The following is a 27,789-nucleotide window of genomic DNA, read 5'->3' on the forward strand; positions in this document are numbered from 1 at the left end:
AGTAGATCCGCCATTTTGGTTTTAATAGGGCCGAAATTTTACTTTTACGAATTATTCGATCGAAAATTTTAGGGTACCCTCTTACGTCATCTTTGAAATTCAATTTACACCTTTTGCCCTACGCCGTATTCCCCGGACAAACGAATAATTTTCGCCTAAAAAATAGTGTAAAACGCTAAGCCTTGCGCAGAAATTTCGTTTTATTTTCATAAACAATTGATGAATTTCTAATGGTGGGGGGATAAGAAACCGCAGCAAAGCTTGTTTCACCACTAGTAACGCTAAGTACTTCATTAAATACACTTGGTACTGCGCAGCAGAGGCGTAGCCAGAAATTCGACAAGGGGGGTCGAGGTATGAGAATGTTCAAAGGGGGAAATTAAGTACAGTCTAAGGTAGGGCCAGGGGGGGGGGGGGTCTGGCCCGGCTGGCTAACTGGCGATCGCAGGCAGATGAGGTAGGTACAGTCTGTTACAAAAGTCTTCGACAAAGGGAGTTTTTGCATTTATCTCAAATTTTCTCGAAACGTGTAAACGATAGAAAAATGAAACCTGAAGCAATTTTTAATACTTTTTTATTTCCTTTCACATGGAGTTATCGTATTTTGAAAGCGATAATAGTTACGGCGGAAACACCATATGTCGTTTTTGACAACTTTTCAAATAATGGAGTTACGCCCCTGAAACCGGCATTTTCGAATTTAGGGTGGTCAATTCAAAGATAGTGTCACTCTCATTGCTCTACCACCAACGCTTGAGGAGCTATAGCCGGTTGCAATTTTCGATTCCATTTGGGAAAAACTAAAAGACGTCAAATATTACTTGTGGTATTCCCCCGATAATGCAGAGCGTTTCAACAACAATTAATATTGTATAGGAACGTCTTAGAAAAATAGGCTTGACGAGAATGGAAACAATAAAAGTAAAAAATTGGTGTAGAAAACTATGATCACTTGTTGCCACCATTTAACTCCCTCAACCGATTCCACCAAAAATTGTTTTTACTACAATTAACATAATATAACGTGAAAGGAATTAAAAAAATATTGAAAATTGCTCCGGGTTTCATTTTTCTATCATTTACACGTTTCGAGAAAATTTAAGAAAAATTTCGCTCCAATGTAACCCTTTTAAGTACAAGAAACTCATTAATTAAACAAATTAATTTGGAGAAGAAATGAAGTAAATCTAATATTGCGTCCTAATATTGAAGTAAAAAAGTGAAGCCAAAAAACCACAGTTAAAGTTTGTAACAATTATTTAATGAACTTTTCGTTCAAGGTTTTACCATAGACGAAGAACGGGTAAACCCGCGACACGTGAATTACGCCTTCCCCAGTAGAGAGATAGATTTTGAAAATTGTTAGGAATTTACTGGTGCGCGACCTTTTGTTTCTCACTAATTTCCGGTCTCGGGGTCATAGTCAAGTTGAGTTGCGCCGTTTTGTAAGCCTTATGTCAGTTTGAATCAGTCCTGCATTAAGTGTGTGATTTGGAAATAGATTATTATAAATAATCTACAATTATGGGTGTGTTTTCCGTAAAGCAATAAAATGTTAAAAATACTCACCATTAAACATTTCATCAATAAATACATCGTTAACGTGTGAATTCATTGTTTATTCAAGTCAAGTTGCTAAGCTTTAGTTTAAACGTGTGGGACCTTCACGACCCACGTGAGTCGACACCGAAAATTGCTAAAGACGAAAGAGGAGGAGGGTGGAGCGCTCGCTCCAGCAAACAAACTAGCAGCGCCTCTCGCGGCCCGAACATTTAATCGCGGAGAGAGGCGTACGTCGCGTGCCCAGGGGTTACCCGTTCTTCGTCTATGGTTTGACGGTAACAAAAGCAGGATGCTAAAACTGAAAGACAACGCTTACTTGGTAGGAGAGTCCGTATATGATAGGACGGCCAATAAAGACGGCTTTGGCACCTAGAGCCAAGGCTTTGAAAACATCCGCGCCATTCCTTACTACGCTATCCATGTAGACTTCTACCTTGGAACCAACTGCTTTCACAATTTCTGGTAATACTTCAATCTAAATATTACAAATACCACGTAGTTAGCTTAAATATAATTGCATCAAAGTGTACATTATTTTACAACTTTACTTAATAACCACAGATAATTTAGTATAATAAATTTTAAAATCGTTATAAACGAACATCTCGCCATAGTTCCAAAAAACTCTCATATTGTTTGGCTAAGAAAGTTGCTGTCGAAACTAAAAAGTTGAAAATTTTACAATATTTCAATTTATAATCCTTAGTTTTCCTATAATTTTGGTTATTGCGAAAAACGTTAATCATACTTTAACGTGTAGATAAGCACCTCTGAGTTATAGAAGACCAAAGTTAAGTATATTTTCGCATTAGCTTATAAACATATTAAGCAACGTGAACTATTAAAATTGCACCGATTTAAATGACCCCTGCTCGTTCTGCCCTATATTGGTTTCGTAGACTCAACTAAATCCTAGTCATCCTTAAATTCATGTTGGAAAACCAAATGCCTTACAATTATTAATTTATACTTTTGTCTGCATATACCTATCGTCTAATTTTATCGTATCGATACACCTGTGACTTTCTTATAAAATAAGTAACATGGAAATTGAATGATTAAAATATATATTTGGGAATTGGTCTATAATGTTTTTATAGAACGTAGAAGAAATTTCAAATTTCTATCCTGCTGCGAGGAGGGATTTTGGTTCGCATGAGGATTTTCTACTGGGCCTAGACTGTCGCGCCATGAATAAGTACGAACGGAAGCTCAGCTTTAACTTCCGTACTTAGTTTGAAAAAATCGGTTTTTGTCGGGCCGGGACAGCGTTGCCAAAATTAAAGAAGTGTCTATCGTACCAGGGGATCGAAATTATCGTATTTTCGCTAAAATTCTCGTACGCTTGAAAAGGCTCAGCCGATGCGAACTTTTTCCAGATTTCTTAGTCATTTCAGAAGTGTTTTCTGAACATGCACCCACCCGAGCGGCGAGTGGGAATTTTAAAAGATCATAAAAATGTAGTTAAAAAACCTCGCCCGCGTTTGGGTTTGACCTTGACTGCATATTTTAGGCCAAAAATATGTTTCGGATATAAAACAGTAGTGAGGATAGAAGAAAAGTAGGGGAAAATCTAGCGTATAATTTATATTAATAATTAGAAAGCTGATTTATATGGTATAAATCACCTTTCTAATTGGTTTTGGCGGAATCTAGATTTCAATAGTATCAGGTTTTTTAACAAATAAATTATTTTGTTTGAAAATTTCAAACTATAGTACGTTTTGCATACGATTATTTGAAAATTTCAAATTATCGTAGGTTTTGCGTACGATAGTCGACCACTATCGTACATCGTATTTGAGCCCATAATATCGTACAAATACGATAGATATCGTACGGTTGGCAAAGCTGGGCCGGGACTACCCGGCAGTGATGATTTATATATGATTATGGAATACATACAGTTGCAGCAGCGCAGTCCAAAGTTCTTCCACCGTGGTTGGACACAATTATGGCTTTTACACCCTCTTTGACGGCCAATTTAGCATACTCCTCTAAATGACACATGCATCATATGAAATGAAATTTTAGATATATGTTATTCTTAGATAGAATGAGAATTTAAGACGAACAGACTGTACTAAAAACGTAAGCAATAAATTTTCTTGGTCACCTTTAAATCTTTATTTGCTACAAATCGAGCTTGTGTGCTATTGAAGAAAACACTTCACTTGTTAAGCAAGATGAAGTAGTATCATAAGTTTATTCACGTAAATGTGCCAGTTTCTTAGTTAACCATGTTGAAATTTTACTTAAAGACTTTTCGAGGTTGACTAAACATATTTGGTATATCATAGATTAACAATTATGTCATTAAGTCTAATGTTAATCTCGTCATCATAGTAAGCCCTTGCAAAATCGAAGGACCTATTCGTTCTTCACACATAGCTATCAATAATTATTTTGACTAGCTAACCCACTTATGGATAAAAGTAAAGACTTATGGTAGTATTGTCCTACGTGTCTTGCAAGCCTATCTAAAAAATGCAGATAGTAATTCCAAATATTGCTGAGAAGAACTTCTGGATGAAGCATTTATTTTAAAATGCGCTATTTTACCTTGAAGATTATAGCTGGTTTCTGAACTCAATTTACCAGAACTGTAAATGTACCTGTTAGAATCCCTTTAATCACAATTGGAAGACCGTTTTTGATTTTATCCAAGAAATATCTTTCCACGATGTTTTGCAATCAGGAACGGGTGGGCCCTCCATTTGACCACTATGTCGATATTCATCAAAGTTTGTAAATCTGATAATCAGAAAAATAAATAAGTTATAATAATGATCATTTTGCATGAATCATAAAAAACTGATAATCTAGAACAGATGTCCTATTAGCTTGTGGCTTTATAGCTGCGAAGTATTTTAGTCCGAGTCAACGAAAACCAGATAGGAAACTATTATTAATAAAAATATTGGAAAACTAAGTCATTTGGAGGTTTCTCTATGCTATACATATCCAGAAAGGAAGTCTTCAAAAGCAAAAGAGGTTTCATAGAGAAAAGTATGATTTTTTTCTAAAAAGTACTCCCACAGCTTCAATATTTTTTATCTGAGTTCTTTGGTTACCTTGTCTTTGCATTATCAACAATTACGACATAACCTTTTAATGGTACCTTAGCTGATTATTTTTCAGTTTAGAAATGTAATTTTTTTAAACGGTCAATATATTATGGGAAATCTTACTTTTTTAGTGAGTAAACTAAAATTATAAATGAACTACATTACTTTTACCTAACAATCAAGCTGAAATATGTATCTCATTTAATGTTGGGCCTATTGTAACAGTCAACGACAACCGAAAACATTATTTTTATAAAATTGAAAATAAAGCTGTGCGAATAACACATTTCGCCTATCGAGACGAACATCAAATACCTACTTTTGTTTTATTGAATACCGAGACGCATAATAGTTTTCGAACCAAATACCGAATAGTTAGGCTTAATGCAACTACTACCTTTTCGAATATTCGCTGAATATAGGCGCAAATATTCATCGAATAACAGGTCAAATAGTCGAAATATTTTAAATTTTAATAACTTAATGGTAGAACTGAATTATTCAATGACGTTATAGTTGACCTATGACGTAAATAAATAACAAACGATCTGTACAAACAACAAAGTATCTGCTGAGAGCCAACTGACCAATGACGTACGTTCTTTTATATAGAATTGCCCTAAATATTTTTTGTTCGTTATTCGATCAAATACAAAAAGATACGTTAAACGATGTTTGACTGAATTATTCGGTTAATTGGGTTATTCGCCCAGCCTTAGTTGTAAACAGCTACCGGGATAAACATTTCAAATGAATTAGGTGGCCAAAATGGAAAAACGATTAATTACTATTAAACTTGAATTAAAAAATCTTAGAGTAAACTTGTTGAAAACTTTTCTTCGTAACAAACGCTTTGTTAAAGACAATTAATTAAAATACTCTCCCAAAAAACATTTAAAATTGTATAAAACTGCCTCAAACTGTTCAAAATGTTTTAAACAAATTGGCCACATAAAATATATTGTTAAAAGCTTTTCAACACTGTGATATTGCATTGGCATTATTGTTAGAACAAAAATTGTAAATAATTCCTACTTTGATGGATCAGGATAGTTGTAACGTGTTCGGTTTCGCAAATACTTGGCGGCACCTGGATTGTCGATGTTTAGAACTATAGCTTTGTAGCCAGCTTTCTCGGCTCTTCTGACCAAATCCAAAGTGATGTTACGATTTTTGTTGAAGGCTACTCCGAACCAAAGACATCCTCCGTTTGAAGCCGCAGCCACTTCTTCCAGAGAGATGGTTGAAAGAGAGCTCAAAATCATCACAGTTCCAGCGTTTCTTGCAGCTATACAATTAAAGATAATTTCAAATATTCTGTTTTCAGCAATAGATTAGTTTTTTTATAAGATAGCAAAAATTAAAACGACAAAATTTATTTTTTATTAAAAAGATTTGACAGTGTGTAGAATATTGGAGCCGTAATTATCATCAATTTAAACTTAATTTGTAAACGATAATTTGTTACAGTGACGTAGTAATTAATTAGAATTTATTTGTATTAATTTAATTCATAACTTTCTGTATTTAGTTTAAAATGTATATATCTGTTAAATGATTATGTTTTGTATTATATTTTTGAACTATCTTTAAGAAAACGGGAAACGGACGAGGGAACGGAGGGCTCTTCTGTAACAGCGATTATACCGAGAGGCAGGTCATTTCCATTTTGGGTGGGTCCTCAGTTGGATTTTTATAATAGAGCGGACAACAACCGGTGCTCACTTGTTCCTTTTAGTATTCGGTTGTTGAGTATTTAACTCACTTAAATTTGTAACTTTTGTAACTTTCAACTCACCAGTTTATTAAATTTCTTTTCAATAGTTATTAAATACCAGTTTTGTGATTTTAATTATACCTAAAAGGTTAGTTGCGCTTAGGTTACAGTCGGCGGGCACTTATCATAAAATTGCTCTCCCATACATCGACCAGGGTGGATTATAAATTCTACAGAGTGCTAGACGCACAGTGATATCACCAAACAACGAAAAGCTGCCCAGATGTGGCGTAACGGCAGAAGATGATATGGAGGTATTCCATTTAATTGAAAACGTGCGTAATTTAAATAAATCCTGATTAATGTTTCAAATAAAGGTAAAAAAATAAGTTACTATAAACAGAAGTTTATAAGGTATCTCTAATAGCAGATGACTTGGGTGGCGCATTCAGAATTAGCCTTACTAATCCTTATTATTATTAGACAAACTAATGCTTTTTAAAGATTTTCGCAAGTTCCCAAAACATACCGGTTTCGTGGTAAAAAAACAGAAATTTAATAAAAACCATTTGTGATTTAAGATGGTGTTACTGATAATTGAAACGACTCTGATTAATCTTAAAATTATAAGTACTTGTAATATCGGGTATGGTGGGCAACAAACTTCTTACAACCCAACTAATGTTTTACCCTTAGCGGTTGCATTTTCGCCGTCTGGATGGGCACCGCATTGAGATGGAACCGGGGCAATTCCAATTGGAAGACTTAATTTCTGTCCCAATAATGTTACTTCTAAGTCCCTGTCAGTAACGTCTTTCGTAAACCTTGGTCTAATGCGCAATCTGAAATCAATAACAAAATATAAGATGCTGTTTAATATTTATAATCCAGCATTTGCAAAGACCCAACCCCTTAAACTCTCAAACCCCTCTCAATTATGAAAGCACCATTAACCCTAATTAAGCCTACAAATTAAAATGTAGAAAACAGGTATTCTATTGCTTGTGTACCCAAAATTAATTATATATATAGGTTACTATAAAGTTTAATGATATATGAAGTCACATTTTGTAACTCTTTAACTTTAACACACCCCTCTTACTGCGTTATGTAATATAACAGGCCAAGAATTCTGTCACATAAGTCACTCTTGACAAAGGTTTGCGGTGATAGTGACCAGAATATCACCGAAAAATATCATTTATTTTTAAAGTAAATTTTTAAACAATTATATTGGCTTTATTAAAGTCGAGTTTCTTTAACAATTAAGCCTTAATTTATAATGTACGAAATAAATAAAATGTGTGTATAAGGTTATCAAACACACCACTCTGGTGTTAAGTAGACCTTCATGTAATTAGAGTATCTTTTCCCCTTAAAAAAGATTTTATTCTTGCCTTCGATTACGAAAGTCGAAAAGATATTTTAGTAATTAAACTTCCTTAAATCCAATCACAACAATTGAACTCTGTAATTTATTCGCTGATAATTGTAAATATTCATAAATTCGATGTTTTAGTTTTTAACACCGAAAAACACTTTAATTTAATTTAAATTTCAAAATAAATTTAACACACATTTCGAAAAATCTATCATTAAAAATAGTATTTCCAGCATTCCAGCAATAACAGTCATATAGCTTTTGTGAAATTACTTTTAATTACCTGTTAAATGCTGCCATGTTTTTCTTTAAAGGCATTCCCTCGTGAAGCTACATCGTCGTACCACTGAAGTGCATTTGCTTCGATGTTAGCTTTCGCGTAGATGTGGAAATCTTTAACTGTATAGTTGAGGCAATAGGCCTTAGTGGTGTTCTCCGTTTTAGAATAACTCGGAAAAAGGACCCAAACTAAGACGAAGCCTAATATCCAAATCATTTTGCTAAGAGGTATAAACACGATAAAGTTTGTTCGGAGACAGAAGGAAACTGATCGCTATTTTGGAATCTAGTATGTTAAAAAGGATTTTATATTTTACATTTGTACATCGATAAAATGGAAAATTATCAATTTATTTCGAAATAATAAAGACGAAATCTCACCGTATTTTTGTACGAATTATTAAATCCTTGGTTAAAGAAAATATTATAAGAAATCTTGGAGATAAAAATAATTTCGAAATTCAAACACTTTATTTTTAAATCAGCTATTAACGGATCAAAATTCAATAGATTCTGGGGTTCTTTAAGTCGCTTCAAAAATGAATTGATGAGTTTTTAAGGAGAATGCCTAAATTGAGAAGATTTGTATCGTTGCTCCCAATCCTCCTCATTCTCGCAGAGGTGGGCAAAAATTGTGAGCGTTCATTTTTGAAAATCTTCTCGAAACGAGTGAGCACTTCAAATACGAAGGTCGGTTGGTTTTGTTAAGCGATAAAGAGAAATTGAGCCAGCTCAGGGTGATCGCCGATTAGTTTGCTCAGTCAGTGATTTTTCACGGCGCGGTGAGCGAGATCGGCCGATCAAGGCGCTAGCCTGCTCAATTTTAAGCACCGCTTCCCCTAGCGGCGGGATAATTCCTTCACTAGAAAGCGCTGACGGCGGGCTGAGTGAGATCGCGCCGAGAGAAGAGCTAGTTTTTTAACATTGGAATTTCTCATCCCACTGAACGACTAGGTTGACTGTTTCCCGGAAGTCGCTCAAAGCGCTGTGAGAAAAAAGTTTCATTTCTTATAAATTATTTCATAAAAAAGTGCATTGAATAAAAAATCGACAATAAAATATTATTTGTATAATTTTTTCTCACCGCGCTGTGAGCGAATTCCGGAAAAATGACTATCCCGTCGCTCAGTGGGTTGAGAAATTCCAGTGTTAAAAAACTACCGCTTCTCTCGGCGCGATCTCACTCAGCCCGCCGTCAGCGCTTTCTAGTGAACGAATTATCCCGCCGCTGGAGGACGTGGCGCTTCAAATTGAGCAGGCTAGCGTGTCGATCAACCGATTTCGCTCAACGCACTGTGAAAGATCAGTGACTGAGAGAATTTCACGGTGCTCGGCCTGAGCTTTTTCAGTTTAAGAGAGAGAAAATAGCATCGCCAGTATTGAGCACTAGCTTACTTGATCACTCAAATTAAAAAGGTCTGAGCGTTCATTTCAGAATTCGCTCACAATTTTTGCCCACCTCTGCATTCTCGAAAGGTACGTCAAACAGTGTGTTCTCTCATTGGTCTACCGACGCGATTGAAGCGCACGAAGATGAGTTTTATTTTCCCCTCCCCCTTTCGTGCTGCGGGAAATTTCAACCATGATCCCCACATGTCGTCTCATCATAGTCATTCTCCCTTAGTTCAAATAAATCAATTCTTGGTTGAATACATGAGTAAAAACTAGACCAGTTAATGGTTTAATAAACCAGTTCATATTTTCTTCCACTGCCTTTAATAGTTTTGGCCCAGATCTTTTTCAATATTTGTATTTCTTATTTACTATACAATTTGTTGGAATAAAATAATATATTACTTTCTTAATTTTCTTGTTATGAGAGAAATAGGTAAATGGCAAATTAGCTTATTTCCTGTGATTGCGTTATTGTAAATAATGCGAAAGCCAAGTGGAGTAATTCGTTTTATTTTAGAATTTAATCAACCTCAAAACTGCTATTTTTATCTATTATTTGGAAAAAATTAAAAACTAAACTATGAAAAATCATATAAATATTACAAATAAAAGCCTAGTTAAAACATTTGTTAACGGTGTTGGCATTCTTAAAAACTGGTTCAATATTTTACTTCAATAAATGTAACGATATAAAATTCAAACAATTTTAATTTTCAGTTAAATTTAAATACAATTATTTTTATTAACTTTCATCGGTTTTTCTTAAAAATATTTAATCAACAATTATAATTGACATTATTTCTCAATTATTTCAACCATAACTATTTCAGTACTTACTTTTACCAGAACTATATAATATATTTTCAAGATAGATATATACTGATAATATCAATTCAAGTTTATGCATAACCAGTATTACGTTAAATCAAAAAATATAACAGAGATAAAATAAGGTTTTAAATAACATTGCGTCGGAAATTTTACTTATTTAAAACTACTACATTGTTAAGTGGATTAATTCGGCTGGCAAATAGCTTAAAAATCACGACCATTAGAAACGGTGTTAAGTCAGTCACAGTACGTTATGGGCTATATATATTGGATAATATGTGCCTGATGATAAAATTGTTTTCTTTTTATGTGAAATGTCACTAGTTGAAATGAGAGTCGCCAATGAATCTTGGTCATTATTGACATTCATCTTTCTCACCACTTTTGGTAACTATAGTATCCTTCTTTTACCAGAGCATCGTTGCTAATAGAAGTTACACTTTTGAAACCTTAAAAAAAATGTTAATGGTTATTAACAATCCTGTTTAGATAAAAGTAATAGACTAGCCTAGAAAGCTGGCTCGCTGGTATAAGTCAAATTTTAAATTTTCATGAGAAGAAAGCCCAATTATGCTCTTATAAGCTTTGATTATTGTTTATACTTTTGGAAGTATTTTGGTTAGGGGCTGAATTTGATCTCACGGCCAGTGGCGTAACTAGGAACTCCGGGGCCCCCACGAAAAACGACTCTGAGCCCTTTTAAATAGCACCGATTTTAATCATAAACATTTGGGGGCCCCCTAGTTTTCGGGGGCCCCCCGCGCCGCGCGGTCTGCGGGTGCGCTATTTACGCCACTGCTCACGGCTCAATCTCTACGTGTTGCCAATCCGAATTAAGAGTTCTTCACAAACTTCGGTACTGATGTGGTGTTTTAATCTCAAAAGTTTTATTTTGTTTGAGGAATCTTATTTTACCTGCGAGAGACATAGTGGTGTTCAGTTCTCTGGATAGAATGTCCATAATGCATTTAGCCCCTTTAGCACCCTGCATGATCAAAAATTTAAATCATTTTAATTCAACAATATAGATTATTCTTTAAAATTTCAATCATTAATATACGATAAGGTCAAACGTTTTCAAAACTTGTACACAAAATAAACTGAAAATCTAATTGTTCCTTGGATATAATTACTATTTGGATAAACATATCCATGACGTCTTGAACCAGCGTGCAAACTTTAACTTTTCCTAATTAACCAATTTTGAGTTGGATTTTCAATACAAAAACAGAAAAACATTTACCACAGAAACAAAACAACACACAGATTTCAAAGGAAACTATAATATCTTGCAAAAATTGTTTTAATGCTCTTCTTAAGGCGACCCAGATCCAAACTGGCTTTTGTTTTAAATATAGAAAAATCCACTCGATACCAATTGCTGGCTAATCGAAATTTAACTTGTCATTAAAAGTAATTTAAAATAATTAATCATGGATTTTTCCTTGACGGTCCAGTTTATCCATCATTGACCGCAGTTGCATTTAAACCTTGAAATTTTAAATTTGGTTTTACCTGGTAGGAAAGTCCCCAAACATTAGGCCTTCCATAGAAAACAGCTCTTGCGCCCAAAGCTAGAGCTTTGAAAACATCAGCTCCAGTTCGCACTCCACTGTCCATGTACACTTCTATCGCTCCATTTACAGCTCTAATTATTTCGGGCAGTACCTCAATCTGTAAATAATATTACACCTTTGGATTATATCACTTATGAAAATGGTACATCAATTTATTTTTAAAAAATATATCACCAATTGGGAAGAAAAATTCAATTCAAGATGTGTTTTATTTAATTCAATTACAATATATGAAATTCAAATTTGAATTACCTTCTAATAGAAGTTGGGAACATCTATACAATTGGATTTTTTTTCTGCCACGACAGAGTAATAAAATTTAATTACCCGTGTTGCAATTTAACTCGTTAACAAATTTCGTTGCTGATATACAGTTCCCATTTTTATTACGCCAACGATCTTAAATTTTACATTTTAATTTATCACCAGAAATATTTAACGTAAAATTATATTTTAATTTTTCATCGGCAATGGTTAGCGTAAAATTATCTTTCTAATTTATTATCGGAAATGGTTAGCGTAAAAACATCTTTTGTTATTAAATAGTTGAATTTAAATTAACTTTTGTAATTTTTAAAAGCTGATTCAAGTGTTTAATTTATAAATGATTTCCGCCATCTTGAATCCAGAAAGAAGTTTACGAAATATAAATATAGCTCTATGAATTGATTAGCTTATACGACGTTGATCATCAGCAAAAAAAAATATTGTAAATTTGATCTCACCGTAGCAGGGACGCCATCCAATTGTCTTCCTCCGTGGTTGGAGACAAGAATTGCAGAGGCCCCATATCTGACGGCCAATCTTGCATCATCGGCTATAACATAAAGTTTGATTACCGCGCGAAAGACTTAAAGGATATGCTCTGTTTTGATTGATTTCTGGCATTCCTATTCTCGATTCCTATCTCGGTTAAATAAGATTCTGCTAAACAGTTCACAGTTTTAATTTCGGTAAAAATTGTTTCGTTTTATAGCGAAGTGCAGATTTAGATTAATGTAAAATTAGGATATATAATTAAATCACTGCGCAAACACTTAACATTTCTTTTAAGCTTACGTATAAATGAGTTCGGTTTAAAAGTGCCTTTCGATATAGTTAGTCAATTAAACAATGATGTCCCTTTGGAGAGGATGAGGAGGCCGACCCGATAATTTTATTTTATTGGCAAACATTTCGTCAAAAAACACCGGAAAAATTGTGGGCAAAATCAACGCTTCTCCCTTCTCTGACTGTAAACCACTTTTGAATTTGATAGTTTAATATTTTGAAATTAATGTAGAAATGCAGAGTTTACTTTTCCCGAACTTAGTTCCATCGGATAAAATTCTAGTTTACTGACCTGTTAAAATTCCTTTTAAGACAATAGGAAGACGTGTCAAAGATTTCAGCCAAGTTAAATCGTTCCAGCTGTTGTTGGCATCAGGGTCAACAGCTTCACTCAGAAATATGTGCTGATGTTCGCCATTGATGTACATATCAAAGTTACCATAGCTGATATGAAAGTGAAAATTTAATATTATTTCAATTTTTGGTTCCGTAGTTTACTCAGTTTCTTAAAAAGATGAAATAACGAACGTCATTCCGTCAGGCACACTGAAGCGTTCCTGGTCCCAAAAATAGCGAATGCCTTCTACGGGGAAATCGACGGTGAGAACCAACGCTTTGTAACCGGCTCTCTCAGCTCGCTTCACCATGTCGAATGTCAAGTTACGGTTGGGGAACAAATGTAATTGAAACCAACGAAGTCCGCCTGGCGCTGCTTCGGCGACCATTTCCATGGACAACGTGGAATACGTACTCAGGATCATGACTGTTCCTGAATCACGGGCAGCTGCGGAGGGAGTAGGTTTCAATGTTTTGCATGTCAATTAAGAGACCATTAAATATTAAAATATCAATAAAACATAAGAAGTGTAACCAGTTATCATTCTATGATAAGGTTAAGATAAAGCGCATAAATTTTCCAATTGAAATTTAAATAATTGTCTGGATTAACGAGAGCGTAAGGCTTTTATCAATCGGAAATGTGCTCTTTATCAGTTCAGCCGGAGAAGAACGTTTTAAAGAAATTCCTAACCAACTACAATATCTGCTCATGTTTTAATTTATTTTTGCTCAATCAAAAAGATGTTTGTTATAATAGATGCTTCAATAAATCATCCTCCCAGGAAATTGCCAAGAAATAATATTTCGGAGAGCCCGTACCTGCAAGTCACTATCTATATAGTGCTTGTTAAAATAATGGAACTTTTTCACCTTTACGGCAGCAACAAGCGTTCCCTTTTAAACAGGTAGCTTTTTTCAGCAAAAACACGACGTTCTGTTTACCGGTGAAAAAGTTCATTATTTCAATAAGCACTATAGAAATAATGGTACTTCTTCGCGATTTCCTTGAAGGATGATTTATTAAAGCGCCTATTGACGATTAATATTTGATGCTAAGCCTTAGTCATATCGTAATTCATAAGACGTTTAATGGATTAAATTCGAGAGACTAGGAATTTAAAGCGAAACCGTATGATCCGTTCGTAGGCTTGATAAATTCTAAACAATCGGACCTACTACATTATATATGAAGCCCTGCTGAAAACGACATCTAGTGTACCATTCAGGTACTACACTTTAGCCGCGACTTACTTATATGGCAGTAGCGGATACATAATGATCGTTTATGAAAGTATTACCCTGCTCATTTTGTGATTTACCAAAGAAAACTCAACTTACTTAACTCTTTTTACAGGCTCTTTTTCCCTGTAGCCAGATAACTTTTTTATAAGAATAAATTTTTGATTTAACCATAGAAAGTGAAGAAGAGTAATAGAATATTTAGCCTTAGCTAATAATATATATAATAGTAATACTAATTTAGCTAGGCACCACCAGTGGTGTAGTCGAGCCAGGGCAACGCCCCGCCTTGGTTTTTCCGTTATTCCAGGGCGCACCCTGCCTCTTTATTTCATCTTGCCAGAGCGCACCCGGTCTCTTATTTTCCAACTTGCCAGGGTGCGCCTTGCTTCTATTTCGTAAATCATTGGTACTGCGACTGCGTAGTAGTTGGCTTAAAATTTTTGTTTATTAACAATATTGATCTTCAGTACCTTTCATCCAATTACTAATTTATCTTATCGTTTCCTACTTTACTGCCATCCTTCATATAAATCCCATTACTCTAGAGTGATTAAGCGTCCAGTTATCGTAATAGTAATAGCTGTTAACTGTGTGATTTTTTTTAAATTAAATTTGTTAATACTATTAGCGAATAAATGCAAAATTTGTTATTGTCCATGGTTAAAAACTATAGTTAGTAATTTAAAAATAAAAGAATTACACATGGAGATTAGAATTTAAAAACCTTTATTAGGTTATTATCGTAGGAGCTTTCGAGCTCGAGGCTCTTTATCAACTGAAGGAGAATTTTAAATTTACAATATTGCACCGTTTGAGCCTGCACATGCGCAGATTTACAAGTTGTTTTTTTTTATATATAATGCTACCCCATTTTTTTAGGTCGATATTTTGACCGTCGTCGAGATTTAAGTTTCCCTGTTTTTTTATAAGCGCGCTTTCTTTGAATAATCTTTTATACCAATCATTTTCTTTACATATAATTTCTGTTTTATCCCACTTAATTTCGTGCCCTCTAGTGTTCCATACATGTTTCGCTATACCATTTTGCATATTTCCTTCTTTTACGCATTTTAAATGTTCTTTTTGTCTAATTTTTAAGTTACGTTTTGATTGGCCTATGTAGTTTTTTCCACAATCACATGGGATATTATATACGATTCCTGTACATTCATTTAGTTTTTCTTGTGGCTTATTTTTAACTAACATACTTTTTAATGTGTTATCAAATTTATTAATTAATTTTACGTTTAATAATTTTAGCTGTCGTTTGGTTTGTTCACTTATCGTTTTTACATATGGTAAGGTTATAATATTCTTTACTTTGGTTTTTTCTTTAACTTCATTTTTAGTGATCTGTGCGTTGAATATTTTATCAATTACATTTGTTGGGTATTTACAGTTTTCTAATTGTTTTTTAATCATAATTTTTTCTTTATCTGGGGAGCACGAAATTTCTTCTATTTTATTTTTAATGTTTTAATCAATCTGATTTTAATATTTTTATCATGGGCAGATTCGTAATTTAAATTACTAACTACTATCAGCGAATGATGTCATATTTAGAAAACACGAGTAGGGTTTTTGGTTATCTTAGTCAGGTTCACAATTTACGGTTAGTGATTGTTAGAAAATATAAATTTTTATTTCAAAAATGATACGTAGAATTCGGTAACATCGGAATGCTGAGTATTACTTTCATCCTAGCCTCGCGAAAGTACCTGGCCGGAGTAAAGCTCCTTATTTTGATTCGCTACTCAAGCAAGCATTTTCTCTTTATGAGATCAGCGTCGCAAAATTAGTGGATTTTGGCATCGTTGCCGTGCATTTAGGTAAGTCGAGGCAATTTAAAATGGTGAATGAATGAGTGCCTTAAATTATTGTTAATTCTTTCAGAAAATTTCCACGAACCTTGGGTACGGATAACTTCAATAGCTATAAACATCGAAGTTGGATGTACATTGATAGCGGCCGGTTCGATCACGCGCGAAATCGAAGTTGGCCGTATTCAGGTAGCGCCCCGGTTCCTTTCTTTTTAGGACTACACCACTAAAGTCAAAGTCATCGAGCGACTTTGATTGCCCTTAAATTAGGTTACTGAGTAACAATACATTGGAATGCTTACTAGACTTACAATTTTGGCTAACCCCAACCAGTTTTTATAAAAAGAAGAAACTGAAAGAACTCAGGGAAAACACCTTAAACCAGAAGGGGATAACTTGCAAACTCAACGTAGACGGAGTTGTTCCTAGTTTTCACCACTCGGGCACCCCATAAAGGAAACTAGCCTTTACATCGTTTTAAAATGTAACTTCCAGCAGTTTTCTTATGAAGGGGCTGCTGTGTATGAGGGCTGCATGAGGTATATAATAATAAATAAATGTTTCATCTTTTATTTCATTATAAGATGTTTTAAGTACAGTCCATCCTTATTAAGGCTATTGTCTCAAGCATCTGAAGCTACCTCCAGTTCATATATATATTTCAATAGAGGAAACTTATCTCATTACATTGGCGAAAGATAATAGACCTAAAGAGACCCGACTCGCCCCCGAGACGATAAATCAGCTGAGATCATTTAGAAACTAGACGGAAAGTGACCAAATCATGTGATCAGCAAACGTTTATGAATCTGATTATGATTAAAGTGGACAGTATCACTATGTTCTTACCTCTGGCTGTTCCATTTTCTCCATCCGGGTGCGCTCCACACTGCGCCGCGTGAGGCGAGACACCAATTGGAATTTTGATTTTGTATCCTAAGATCGAAGTGGATAGATTTCCGTGTGAAACGTCTCTCATATATCGAGGTCTGATTCGTAATCTGAAGGCAAATACAAGTTTTCATGTTTTACTTCCTTGTAACCAAATATTTGCTTTTTGATGTGATTAATATAATTGTTGATTATGTCCTCTTTGACGCGATTATATTATGATTTCGGTTTATAGGGACTGTCGAGCGGGATAATATTTGTATAGCTTATTCATTTCATCTTATACAAGCACTCCAGCTTGAAGAACAGTACATCTTGAGAAATTCATTCTTGATTTAGAAGGGTTACTATTTACTGACCAATTAGTAAGAGGTTTTTGGTAGTTAACCTAGTTTTTCAGTATTTTTCTGTTAGTTAGACAAATTCAACCTCGGCTAATACGATAAAACTGAAAATAAAGGTTGACGTCAAATAAGCTAACAAAACCGTTGAATTATCCATTCGGTGGGGAGGGGCAGAATAATAAATAAAAAAAAATTGTTCTTACATCTCGGGTGAAAACGCTTACGTAGCCACGCAACTAAATGAAACGTGTTAAGATGGCAAATAACCAAATATTTTATTGTGGACACGAAACGAATGATTCCAAAAAAGGACTGTTATAATTATATGTTAATCTATTAATTTTAAAATTTTAACGTCAAAAGTACTGCCCCAAAAACAGCAATATAGCACTAAATATGATTTAATGTAGGAACTATAATAGCTACGCATTGCAATAAACTCCAACGTGTTAAGGCTATTAGGTAAGAAGGTGGACGCGGTCAAGAAACCGTATTTCTAGCACTTTCTTAGATTTTCAAGTCCTTTTGGGGCAAAATAGTGGTTTAATTACCACTCCAAATGTCGGCAAAGTGTTGTTATGAACTAGAGTGTAGGCGTATAATTCTAAAATGTGATGAAAAGTGTCAAGAACGTCCGGTTCGATTTGAGCGATTCGAAAAAAGGTTTTGTTACCACCTTGAAATCAAATTGCTCCCGAGCCGCTCGTTATTTTGCAATAAGCCATAAAACATGACTTTTTGTACGTTTGATGGCCTATCGAATAATCTGATACCCAATACTTTGAAGTAATTAGATAATGAGATACGAGCTCATAAAACCGCCATTTTTTTCTTCTATGACCTTTAATTATTTTAGAATGCATGCTTCAATTTGAGTGACGATATAAATTTTTTAAATGCTTCTCATCCATACCATCTCCCGAACATGCTTTACTCTAACGGTGATTGCGTATCCAATGCAATGAATTTCAGTTTAACCCATTTTCGAAATTTCAGCTACCCCCCACGAATTTCCACCAATTTTTCCCATGACCCTTGGGGGTAGACCAATTTGAAAATATGATCAAACCTAGGTGCGCACATTTGGTACCGGTAACTTGGCTGGCTCACGGACTTGGGCCTAAGGTGGTGCCTTGGGTATTAGCTTAGCTGATTAATATTATTATTATTATTATATAGGTAATACTCAAATCCAATAAATTATAAAAGCACCATTAACCCAAAAATTACGCAATTATTCGCAAAATTAAATCTTTTCATTTATGGTTTTATCCCTATAGAAAACAAATTACGATATTGCAATGGGAACCAATGAATACAGTTGCGATTGTAATAGAAATAATGCCAGTGACCATTTTTACTCCTGTAACACTTAGTTACTCTTAAACAAACATTTCCCACTACTTCTTTACTTCATTTACAAATGGCCCCTAATCAACTCAAATTTCGGATTCAATAATACAATATTACCTCGCAAAAATACCATCTAAGTACTGATAAAGGTAAGTAAACCTCCCATCGATGGGTCTAGTTATCTTCCTTATTTAAATCAAATTTGGATTAAACATTTCAAACACCTTGTACTTTGACTTACTAAAAGCATTATATCAACAAATGACTTATAATCAACAAATAGTTTATTAAGTACAAACTCCAACACTCTGTGTTTAAACACACTTAGCACACTGAGCATTAACAAACTGAAAATAAACTTGACCGGTAAGAAAATACCGGTACAACGTTCTCTTTAACTCTTGTTCACTATGAAACCTGTAAATTAACGTATTAGACCTAATAGTACTTTCAACCCAAGTGACGGTTAGTAACGGTGCCAGAATTTAACGAGATGTAGGCTATTACTTTTCTTCAAAAATGGCGTATCTTTCCCTTACAAAAAAATTATCCAGAAATCTTAATAAAATCCAAGGGAGCTCTAATAAGTCTTAGATGATTTGAGCGTTTCGAAATATTATCTTAATAACTCTTTGGAAAGTTAAAGGTAAGTCTTGCGATAAATTGCTTTGAAATATATTATGAAAATATTTTTTATGATTTCTGAAAAAAACGAAATGGGAAGTTTGAGGGATAACCTTTAGGGAAATATTGGAAAATTTTGTCTGTGAAAAACCGAAGAAAAATAAAGGGAAAATAAAAGAAGAATTTGGTTTTCCTTGGAATAATTGTTTGATTATATTATTATTATTTTAAAGACAAGGGCCCAATATTAAACTTTTGGAGAATTTTCAAAAATTACCTGCGCTAATATTACCAGATCTTATATAAATAATGAATCATTTCATTGGGTTTAAATATTTCTTAACCATTTAAAAATGAACCAAAAACATTTGAAATAAAAATCAATTACCAGTTGATTGAGTTTTAATATTTAATATTAAATCTAAAATTAACATGGTTAAAAAATGTCAAATAAAAATCAATTGTCAAATATTTTAACATTTCGCAAAAAATCCAAAATAATAATCATTTTTTAGTATCCGTAAATTCTGTCTAAAATTGTAGGGAAATTCTTTGGGAAATGTTTAGGCAATTCTCTGGGAAATTCTTTGGGAAATGTTTAGGCAATTATCTTAGAAATTCTTTGGGAAATGTTTAGGCAATTATCTGGGAAATATTTAGGGAATGCTTAGGAAATGTTTAAGGAATTATTTGGGAACTGTTTAGGTAATGCTTAGAAAATGTTTAAGGCATTATTTGGGAACTGTTTAGGGAATTTTATTGTGTTTTTTAGAATTTATGTTTAGGGAATTTTATGGTATTCTTTAGAATATATGTTTTTAGAAAAACCCATTCTTTAGGGTTTCTTAAGAATGTACTTTAAAACATATCTTAAGAAACTCTTAAGAACGTTCTTAGGAATAAGGTGGGAATTTTCCCCATATTTCCCAAGTGAATTTAAAATCAATTTGTGGGCCATCAAGTGAACTTAAAGAAGGTTATAACCAGCTAAGCCCATCTTAATAACCCTTTCCACTAGGAAAAAGCCATCTCAAACACCCGGATCACTAGAAACAGGCCATCTCAATCAGCTGGTCCACTAGGCTTCAATTACCCTGTTTATTAACAGAAGAATAGCTTTTAATATTTATGAACTAAGAGTGAATTTTTATCGCTCAGAAAAGTTTTATTTAATATTAACAAGAGCGGAAATGAACTCAACCAACGACTAACGATACTTTGCCTGACTGATAAGTAGGTAACCGGACTATAAATAACAGCTTCCCTGGCGCTACATTAGTTATAAAAATATTTTGAAATAGAGTTCTTTATTCAAAGCAAAAATTTAGTTTTCATTGAAATTGCACATTTTTAGGATAAATGGCCATAAACTATTAATTAAAAAATGCAAGGGATTGTTAATATAAACCTAGTTAATAAGACAACAAGTAGTTAGAGTAAACTTTACGAAATCGCTTCCGGGTGGCGCTATTAATCTATTAAGATATTATAAATTAAACAGTAAGGAAGACAAGTTCAATTATGGTAAAAACGGTCAATGAAATAAAAAAATTAAGATTTTCAGGAATTTAACGTGGTACTTCAGGCATTAAACCAAACAGGCGAATGAAGCCTAACAAACCAAACAATTTGAAAATATTTTGAGAAGTGCCATGTACAAAACACGAAAATACTTGGGCAAAGACGATAGCAAAACAATAAATAAAATATAATTAATTGAGGAAATTCGAAATTCCTTGGAAAACTGGGCAAAACGACCCAAAATGGAAAAGAACATCAAATATTTCTCGTCCACCAAAAAATGTCACCTTATTATCTATGACAATACAAACACAATATATTTGAAATGACACGTACCTGCTGAAACCTTTTATATTTTCTTCGTAGGTGAAACCAAGCAGAGCGGTTCCATCGTAGTAATGAAGAGCTCGTGGTTCGACGTTGTCTTTGGCGTATTTGTGAAAATCCTCCACATTCACGAGACCATCGCAAGACAAATCGCCGGCCAAAGAGTGGAACGGAAAGAGAAAAAGCACAACCACGAGCGAGATATTCATTTGAAGTGTCTTGGCTTTAGCTACGACCAACCGTTTTCATCAATCGTGAACGGAATGCGGGTTTGAATCTTATACCGAATTTCACAGCGCCCGTAAAAGATCAATAAATAATCAATGTCATTCAAGTTCAAAAGTTGCTTAGTCTTGAAAAATAATAGGACAGATTAATTTATGAAGTAACTTCCTATTTATTCTTTTGTTTAGACGAATCGTTTTTTCGATTGTAAAAATAACGGAAAATCAACAACCACGAGCCCAGAACTGCAGACGCGGCAAAATAATTTGTGGTTTGTCGCACGGAAAATTCAAATTGGCAGTTCTGGTAAAATTGGTAAGTCATTGGACATTAAAAATGGATTTCGATTAAAAATATGGGTAGATATGAACCTCTATTTACTGTTGAAGTTAAATATTTTTTTTAAATTTAAACTTTTTATATTTACTAATTAAAACGTTCACATTTTGACGATAAATTTGTTTCTAAAACTATTTAAAAGTTTTATATCCTAAAATTTTAAAAAGCTAAATAGCATTTTTCAAGCTTTGGTATTTTTAAAATAATTTGTCTATCACCGGAATTATATTTAATTGAATTAAATAAGGGCATGGAAGATAAAAATCTCAATCTATTAGTACTTTTATTTCGGAAATACATCAAGGCGTCTGCAAATTTGAAACTGAGAGTACATTTAAATAATACGTATAAGTGGGGTGAGACGATACAAAGCTAAAGGAGTTGATACATTTTTATCTGTGAAATAAGGCGAGTAATTAATATACAGCGGAGTGATTTGATACAACACGGTTGAGTTGAAACACCGTTATAGAAAACGTAAATGCGGCATTTTTATTTGTGCACAACTGTTTTTTCTTAAACTCTTGACCGGATAACTGGTGATATCAACCTTCAAAATGACTATCTAATAAATAATATTTTTGAGTAGCCCCCTGACTTCTATAGATAAATTCAATGTAAACATTTTTATTTTTCAATTTATGCTTGCAATAAAACATTTTCAATATCTGAAAATTCATGACATATTTTAATGTCAATTAGTATATGTGATAATATTAATACAGAGCAAACAAACCGATTTCCACGCAAACACAAGCCTTTAGATATCAGTGTATTCTTCCTTTATGAATTTGGTGAAAATCCTCAAAAGTGCTCACATCGTCCGCTATTCTCGCTCAGCTCGAAATGGTAATAGTGGGTGATTTTGGAAATTGCCTCCCATGCTCCTACAATGATGATAATTCAATCTTTGTTATAGTTCTTTCTGACTTTTCAGTATGAAGGGCAAAAAGGTTTAGCCATATTTAAAATATGAAAACGAAACCTTACTCATTTATCAGTGTTATGTTTAAAACTCACCTTTCTAAACCGTGGAATTACGATATCTAAATTTTATGTTAATTATGCTTTTTGAAAAAAATACTCTTTCAAATAGGCTACCTTAGCTTACTACAACTTTATGTGATGACTGGCTTTAAAAAAAAAGAGAAACAAGGTTATTTTCTTCCTGAATCTAGGTGAAAATATACTATCTACCTATAAATAATCACCATTAAACGGCTGTTCCCATATTTTGGCATGCAAAAAGGTTTATACGTGTGAAATTATAATTTATGGGGTAAATAATTAATCAAAGTCGTCCTATTTCAAGTAAATTCCATCTGTTTATTCTTTCTTCGTGACGCCAATATGCTTGAAATGCTAAACAAAATCCTAACATACAACTGCTTACACTCTTAAAATGGTTGGGTTAAAAAAATATAGTTAAAATATATTTAACCCATCATTATTATTATTAATTAATTAATTATTAATAATAATTTCGCCGTAACCCATCATTAGTAAAAAATAACTTAACTTGGTGTTTTGTCGATTAGATATTTTAAAATGGGTAAAAATTTTGGGTCAAGATATACGACCGAACTCTTAGTTAAAATTTAAAACACAATTTTAGTCACTTTTAAGTATATTTGGGTTATTTAAAACATTCAACCCAAACCGGGGTTTCTTAAAAGATTCACGTGATCTTCTACGTATAAGACGACCGGCTCGACAGCGCTGTCTCATTTCTAGAAAGTTCAAAGCAGCCATTTTAACGGTTGGATTTTTTCGGCCGTTTGTACTTTATTTAAAGTTGCAAAATTGACATTTGTCATCTTTGAAGGACTATAACCTAGGAAATTCCATAAAAACTTGTTGAGGTTAACGATAATAGTTAGTGTAGGGAGCTGTTGGCTCGAACGCGTGGCATGCAGGGCTTGTCACCACCCTCCTACGCATTGTAATACTCTTTACAGACGAGGCTTATAAACCCGGGCTTAGATCCCGTTTTTCAAACCCGAGCATATTTAGCTATACTGAAATGTGCTATAAATATTTAACTTTGGTTTACTGAACCCAGTTTTATTAGCCTTGTCTGAATAGGGTATAGCCCGGCCACCTGAATTAATGGCTTCAAAAGTCGCTTGATGACTTAGGCCTAAGGTGGTGCCTTGGGTATTAGCCTAGCTGATTATTATTATTTTTATTATTATTATTATTAAAATACAATAGAAAAATCCAGCATACGCATTGTGTGTCAAAATTATTCCTGGCAAGATTTCAAAGTAAAAGGAATGAGCTTCAATTTTACCCAATAAATTCCCTGCTCGGTCAGTGAATTAATAATAATAATAATAATAATAATCAGCTCCACGTCGAATCCTATCATTTTTTCCGTCTTCACGTTATACGCGACAAAGAGCCTTTTATTACGCAGGTCAGTCTACTGAAGTTATAAAAAGCCCGTAATCCAGTCCTATTCTAGATATCATTTGAAATTTAGCGGCGTAACTAGACTTGTCTTCGGGATCGAAGGTCACGAGTCCTTGCCCAATTTGATGTTTTCCTTCTTGAATGAATCGAATCATCCCGTTGACTGCCTCGATTGTCAGAAGACTGTCTTCGTCCAAATGGAAAATCCAGTCTTGTCCTCCGAGATCGCTAACTCCGCCTTCGAGACAATATTGAAGATTTCTGGCTCTTGAAAAGCGTCCCTCATTTTGTTTTGTAGTCAACGGGCACCATAATTTGCTTCACAGAAATATCTTCTCGTAAAACGTGTATTTTCTTTTCAGTGACGATTTCTTGAATATAATTTCGTTCGCAAATATCTTTATTTTTTTAATATATCTTTCGATCACTTTGAGGAAAGTCCCCTCTTCTGACGGTTCGAAATGAAATTTTTGGATCCAATGGAGATTGAATTGTAGAAAGGTTTTTGGAGAGATACGAAGGAAATCAATCGTATAGTAAAAGTCCTAATATGTTTGCCACTGCGAAAAGGCTTCTTTTAAAAGTGATCAGTACATTTAAGAGTGTAATTGTAAAGAACAAATAACCTTTTCTATCAAAATACCAAGCACTGTAATTGTAACCAAAAGCCTCTCCATAAAACAGTATGACGTATTGAAAAAAACATCGATGTTAATGGAAAACGCAGTGAAGATAAGGCTGTCGTCACTTCATCTGTAATAACCAAAAACCTCAAATTGAGTATTAATGAAAGTGCTCACACGTTTAATACAAAAAGAGAAGAACTATTTTGAATAAATTGAATTATAATTTTTTTTATGAAGTGTAAGTTATGTCACCAAACGGCCACTTGTTTATGAAGATGAAGAAACGTGGAAAAATGTGGGGGAAATTTAAAAATGGTGATAATAGTGGTCAAAAACGACCATTAAAGCTTAATAAAAGTTAATTATTAAAAGACATTATTTAATTTTAGAGTAGTAGCATTTTATTAATCAAGAATGCAACAAACAATGGTAAAAAAAGTACAAGATGGAATCAAGGTTGGCTGATTTTAATCAATTTGATTTAATTAATAATTTAATCAAAATTTAAGTGAATTGATTGTTTAAAAAACCATTAATTTTAATCACACAATGTATTTTAAACATAGAATAAAAATAGGTACATAAAACATCAAATTACATGGGAAATCTGAGCAAACTATAATTTTGGAAAATAATTAAATTCAATTAAGATTTCATTAAATTCAATGTTAGCTAACTGATATTGATTTGATTTTTATGAAATAAATAAAAAAAGTGTCAATTCTTGGTGTAATACTTTAATCTGTCTCAGAATATCTCGGATATATAATATAATTTTTTTATTAAATACGTTCTATCCACTTTATTATTGTGGGTGGCGGAGTGGTTAGCACTTTCGCCTCGCAGCAAGAGGAGCCGGGTTCGATCCCAGCTAGTGGCACTGGGTGAAAACTCAGAACTACTCGTTCGGCGTTGAGTTTGCAAGTTCTCTCCTCACTGGTTTAAGGGGTTTTCCCCCGAGTTTTTCGGTTTCCATAAAAACTTGTCGAGGTTAACCGCAATAGTAAGTGTAGGGAGCTGTTGGCTCGCGTAGCACGAAGGGCTTGCCACCACCCTCCTACGCATTGTAACCCGGCCACCTTGATTAATGGCTTTAAAAGTCGCTTGCCGACTTAGGCCTAGCTGATTATTATTATTACGTCAATTTTTTAATTATTTGCCACCTGGTTTTTACCACCTCCACAGTCAGAGTATAACACTAATGTCTACTAACTGACTAAAAACCCAAACCTCCGGAGCACCATCAGCTATAGTACCTGCTAATTAAATGTGTTATGATAAAAGCAATCGATTTTGAGATTCAAGTTTTCCTTGGCTTAAACTTTCATCTGTTGTACAGATTTAATTTCGAATAAACAGAGAGCTTTCACACATTCAGTTTAAAACGCCTGTTAGCGGTTATTCGTCTGACCAAAAACTAACGCTAAACAACACCTTGATCTGAACAATAACCATTTCAAATACCGGATTCTGTTATGTATTATTTTTTATTTATAAGTGATATATTTTGGTCTTACCGCAAAAACAAGCATAAATTAATACAGGGCGTCTTTCTTTCTTGAAAACGGTGTTTTAAGATAAGTCGAGTTTTGAAATTCTCAACCGAACCAACATTATTGGACGTTTTTGAGTTAGCTCTTCAACTTTATCATTGAAAGAGTTTGTCTATCACTCAGCGGTTGAAACATGCATTTTTATTAGATAGTTCCCGACTTCATACATATACCATATAATAAACATAAGAATGACACTTCCTATTCTTTCAACGCTTAGTTCTTTAATGATAGCCTGTTTCGCCAAGGCAATGACTATATAAATCATTATGTGGCTAAGGATTGACAAGCTTTTGACTAGTGAATTCACGATTTTATTAGTAGTTTTTTTTTTCGAATTTGAGACTTGAACGCGTTTTTGCTCGTATTAATAGCCGTCAAAGTAATTTGGCAGTAATTTCGACAGCAAGAAGCGAGTTTCTGGTTACATGACTTCCGATTGCGCAATAACTCTACGACAGACCATCAATAACCGAAATCGTTCAGTGTCATACTGATTTTTTTAAGTAACTAATGATAAACCTGTAGTCAATTGTTCTTAAAACACCTTTCCACAGCAAAAAAGGCATCCTTTATATACATATATGTACGGTACAGATAATATTATGGAATATATATTTGAAGACGAAGTTAATTATAACGCTCTCATTTAAAAGCGAGAAATTTTCCCTTATCCACACATAAATAAATTGGTAAACTAAAAGATTATCTTACTGTATTTATTGTTATTTCGTTCCTTAAAGAAACGTCCAATAATGTTTAAAGTCGTAAATTTTATTTTGCAGAACTATTTATAAAGGATTATCAGGGAACGGCGCCTTATCATGTCACCAAATTAAAACCACTATATTAAAAAACTAACACTTCGCAAACCGTGAAAAATTTCACGATTTTTCTGAAATTTACAAATAATAACGATCACCCCCGAGAGAGTACATACTGAAAATTTCACATTTCTAAAAAGTATAGTTTTTGAGAAAAATGCCTGGGCCGATCAAATGCAGACACCCTGTATAGGTCAATGCTGAAACTGTACCAAATTTCATCGTTGAAATGTACGCGTAGTTTCGCAGTGCACATAAGCAGACAGCGAGTTAAATATTGGCATACAATTATGCATTTTAAAATATCGTTGAATAACGCACCTGACACTTCCGTTTCATTCGAAAGCAATTGTTTGCTATAAAAGTTGAAAACTTTGATGATGCCCTTATCGGTTAGCGCTTTCTAAAAAAGTGTTTGTCATTAAAATTAGCTCAGTTGCCTAAACACGTACCTTAGACAACCTTTTGTATATTCTTTGGGATAT

General features: G+C 33.8%; 1 protein-coding gene and 1 pseudogene across 1 annotated transcript; both read right to left on the reverse strand.

The window, feature by feature from the left end:
• The window catches only part of LOC149944356 (2-Hydroxyacid oxidase 1-like), a 34,945-nt pseudogene extending 26,916 nt beyond the window's left edge, over window positions 1-8,029 (reverse strand).
• Window positions 8,030-10,609: 2,580 nt separating this feature from the next.
• LOC149944357 (2-Hydroxyacid oxidase 2-like) lies at window positions 10,610-21,531 on the reverse strand. Its single transcript, XM_090176316.1, has 8 exons — window positions 21,332-21,531; window positions 17,112-17,263; window positions 13,390-13,645; window positions 13,154-13,305; window positions 12,537-12,628; window positions 11,750-11,908; window positions 11,150-11,219; window positions 10,610-10,683 (listed from the first exon to the last, which is right to left on the reverse strand). Exons 1-8 carry the CDS (start codon window positions 21,529-21,531, stop codon window positions 10,610-10,612), a joined length of 1,155 nt encoding a protein of 384 aa, XP_090032442.1.
• Between the last annotated feature and the right edge of the window lie 6,258 nt (window positions 21,532-27,789).

This window comes from Leiobunum rupestre, chromosome 5 (genome assembly GCF_980474605.1).
Source record: "Leiobunum rupestre chromosome 5, qqLeiRupe1.1.hap1, whole genome shotgun sequence".
Classification (NCBI taxonomy): Eukaryota; Metazoa; Arthropoda; class Arachnida; order Opiliones; family Sclerosomatidae; genus Leiobunum; species Leiobunum rupestre.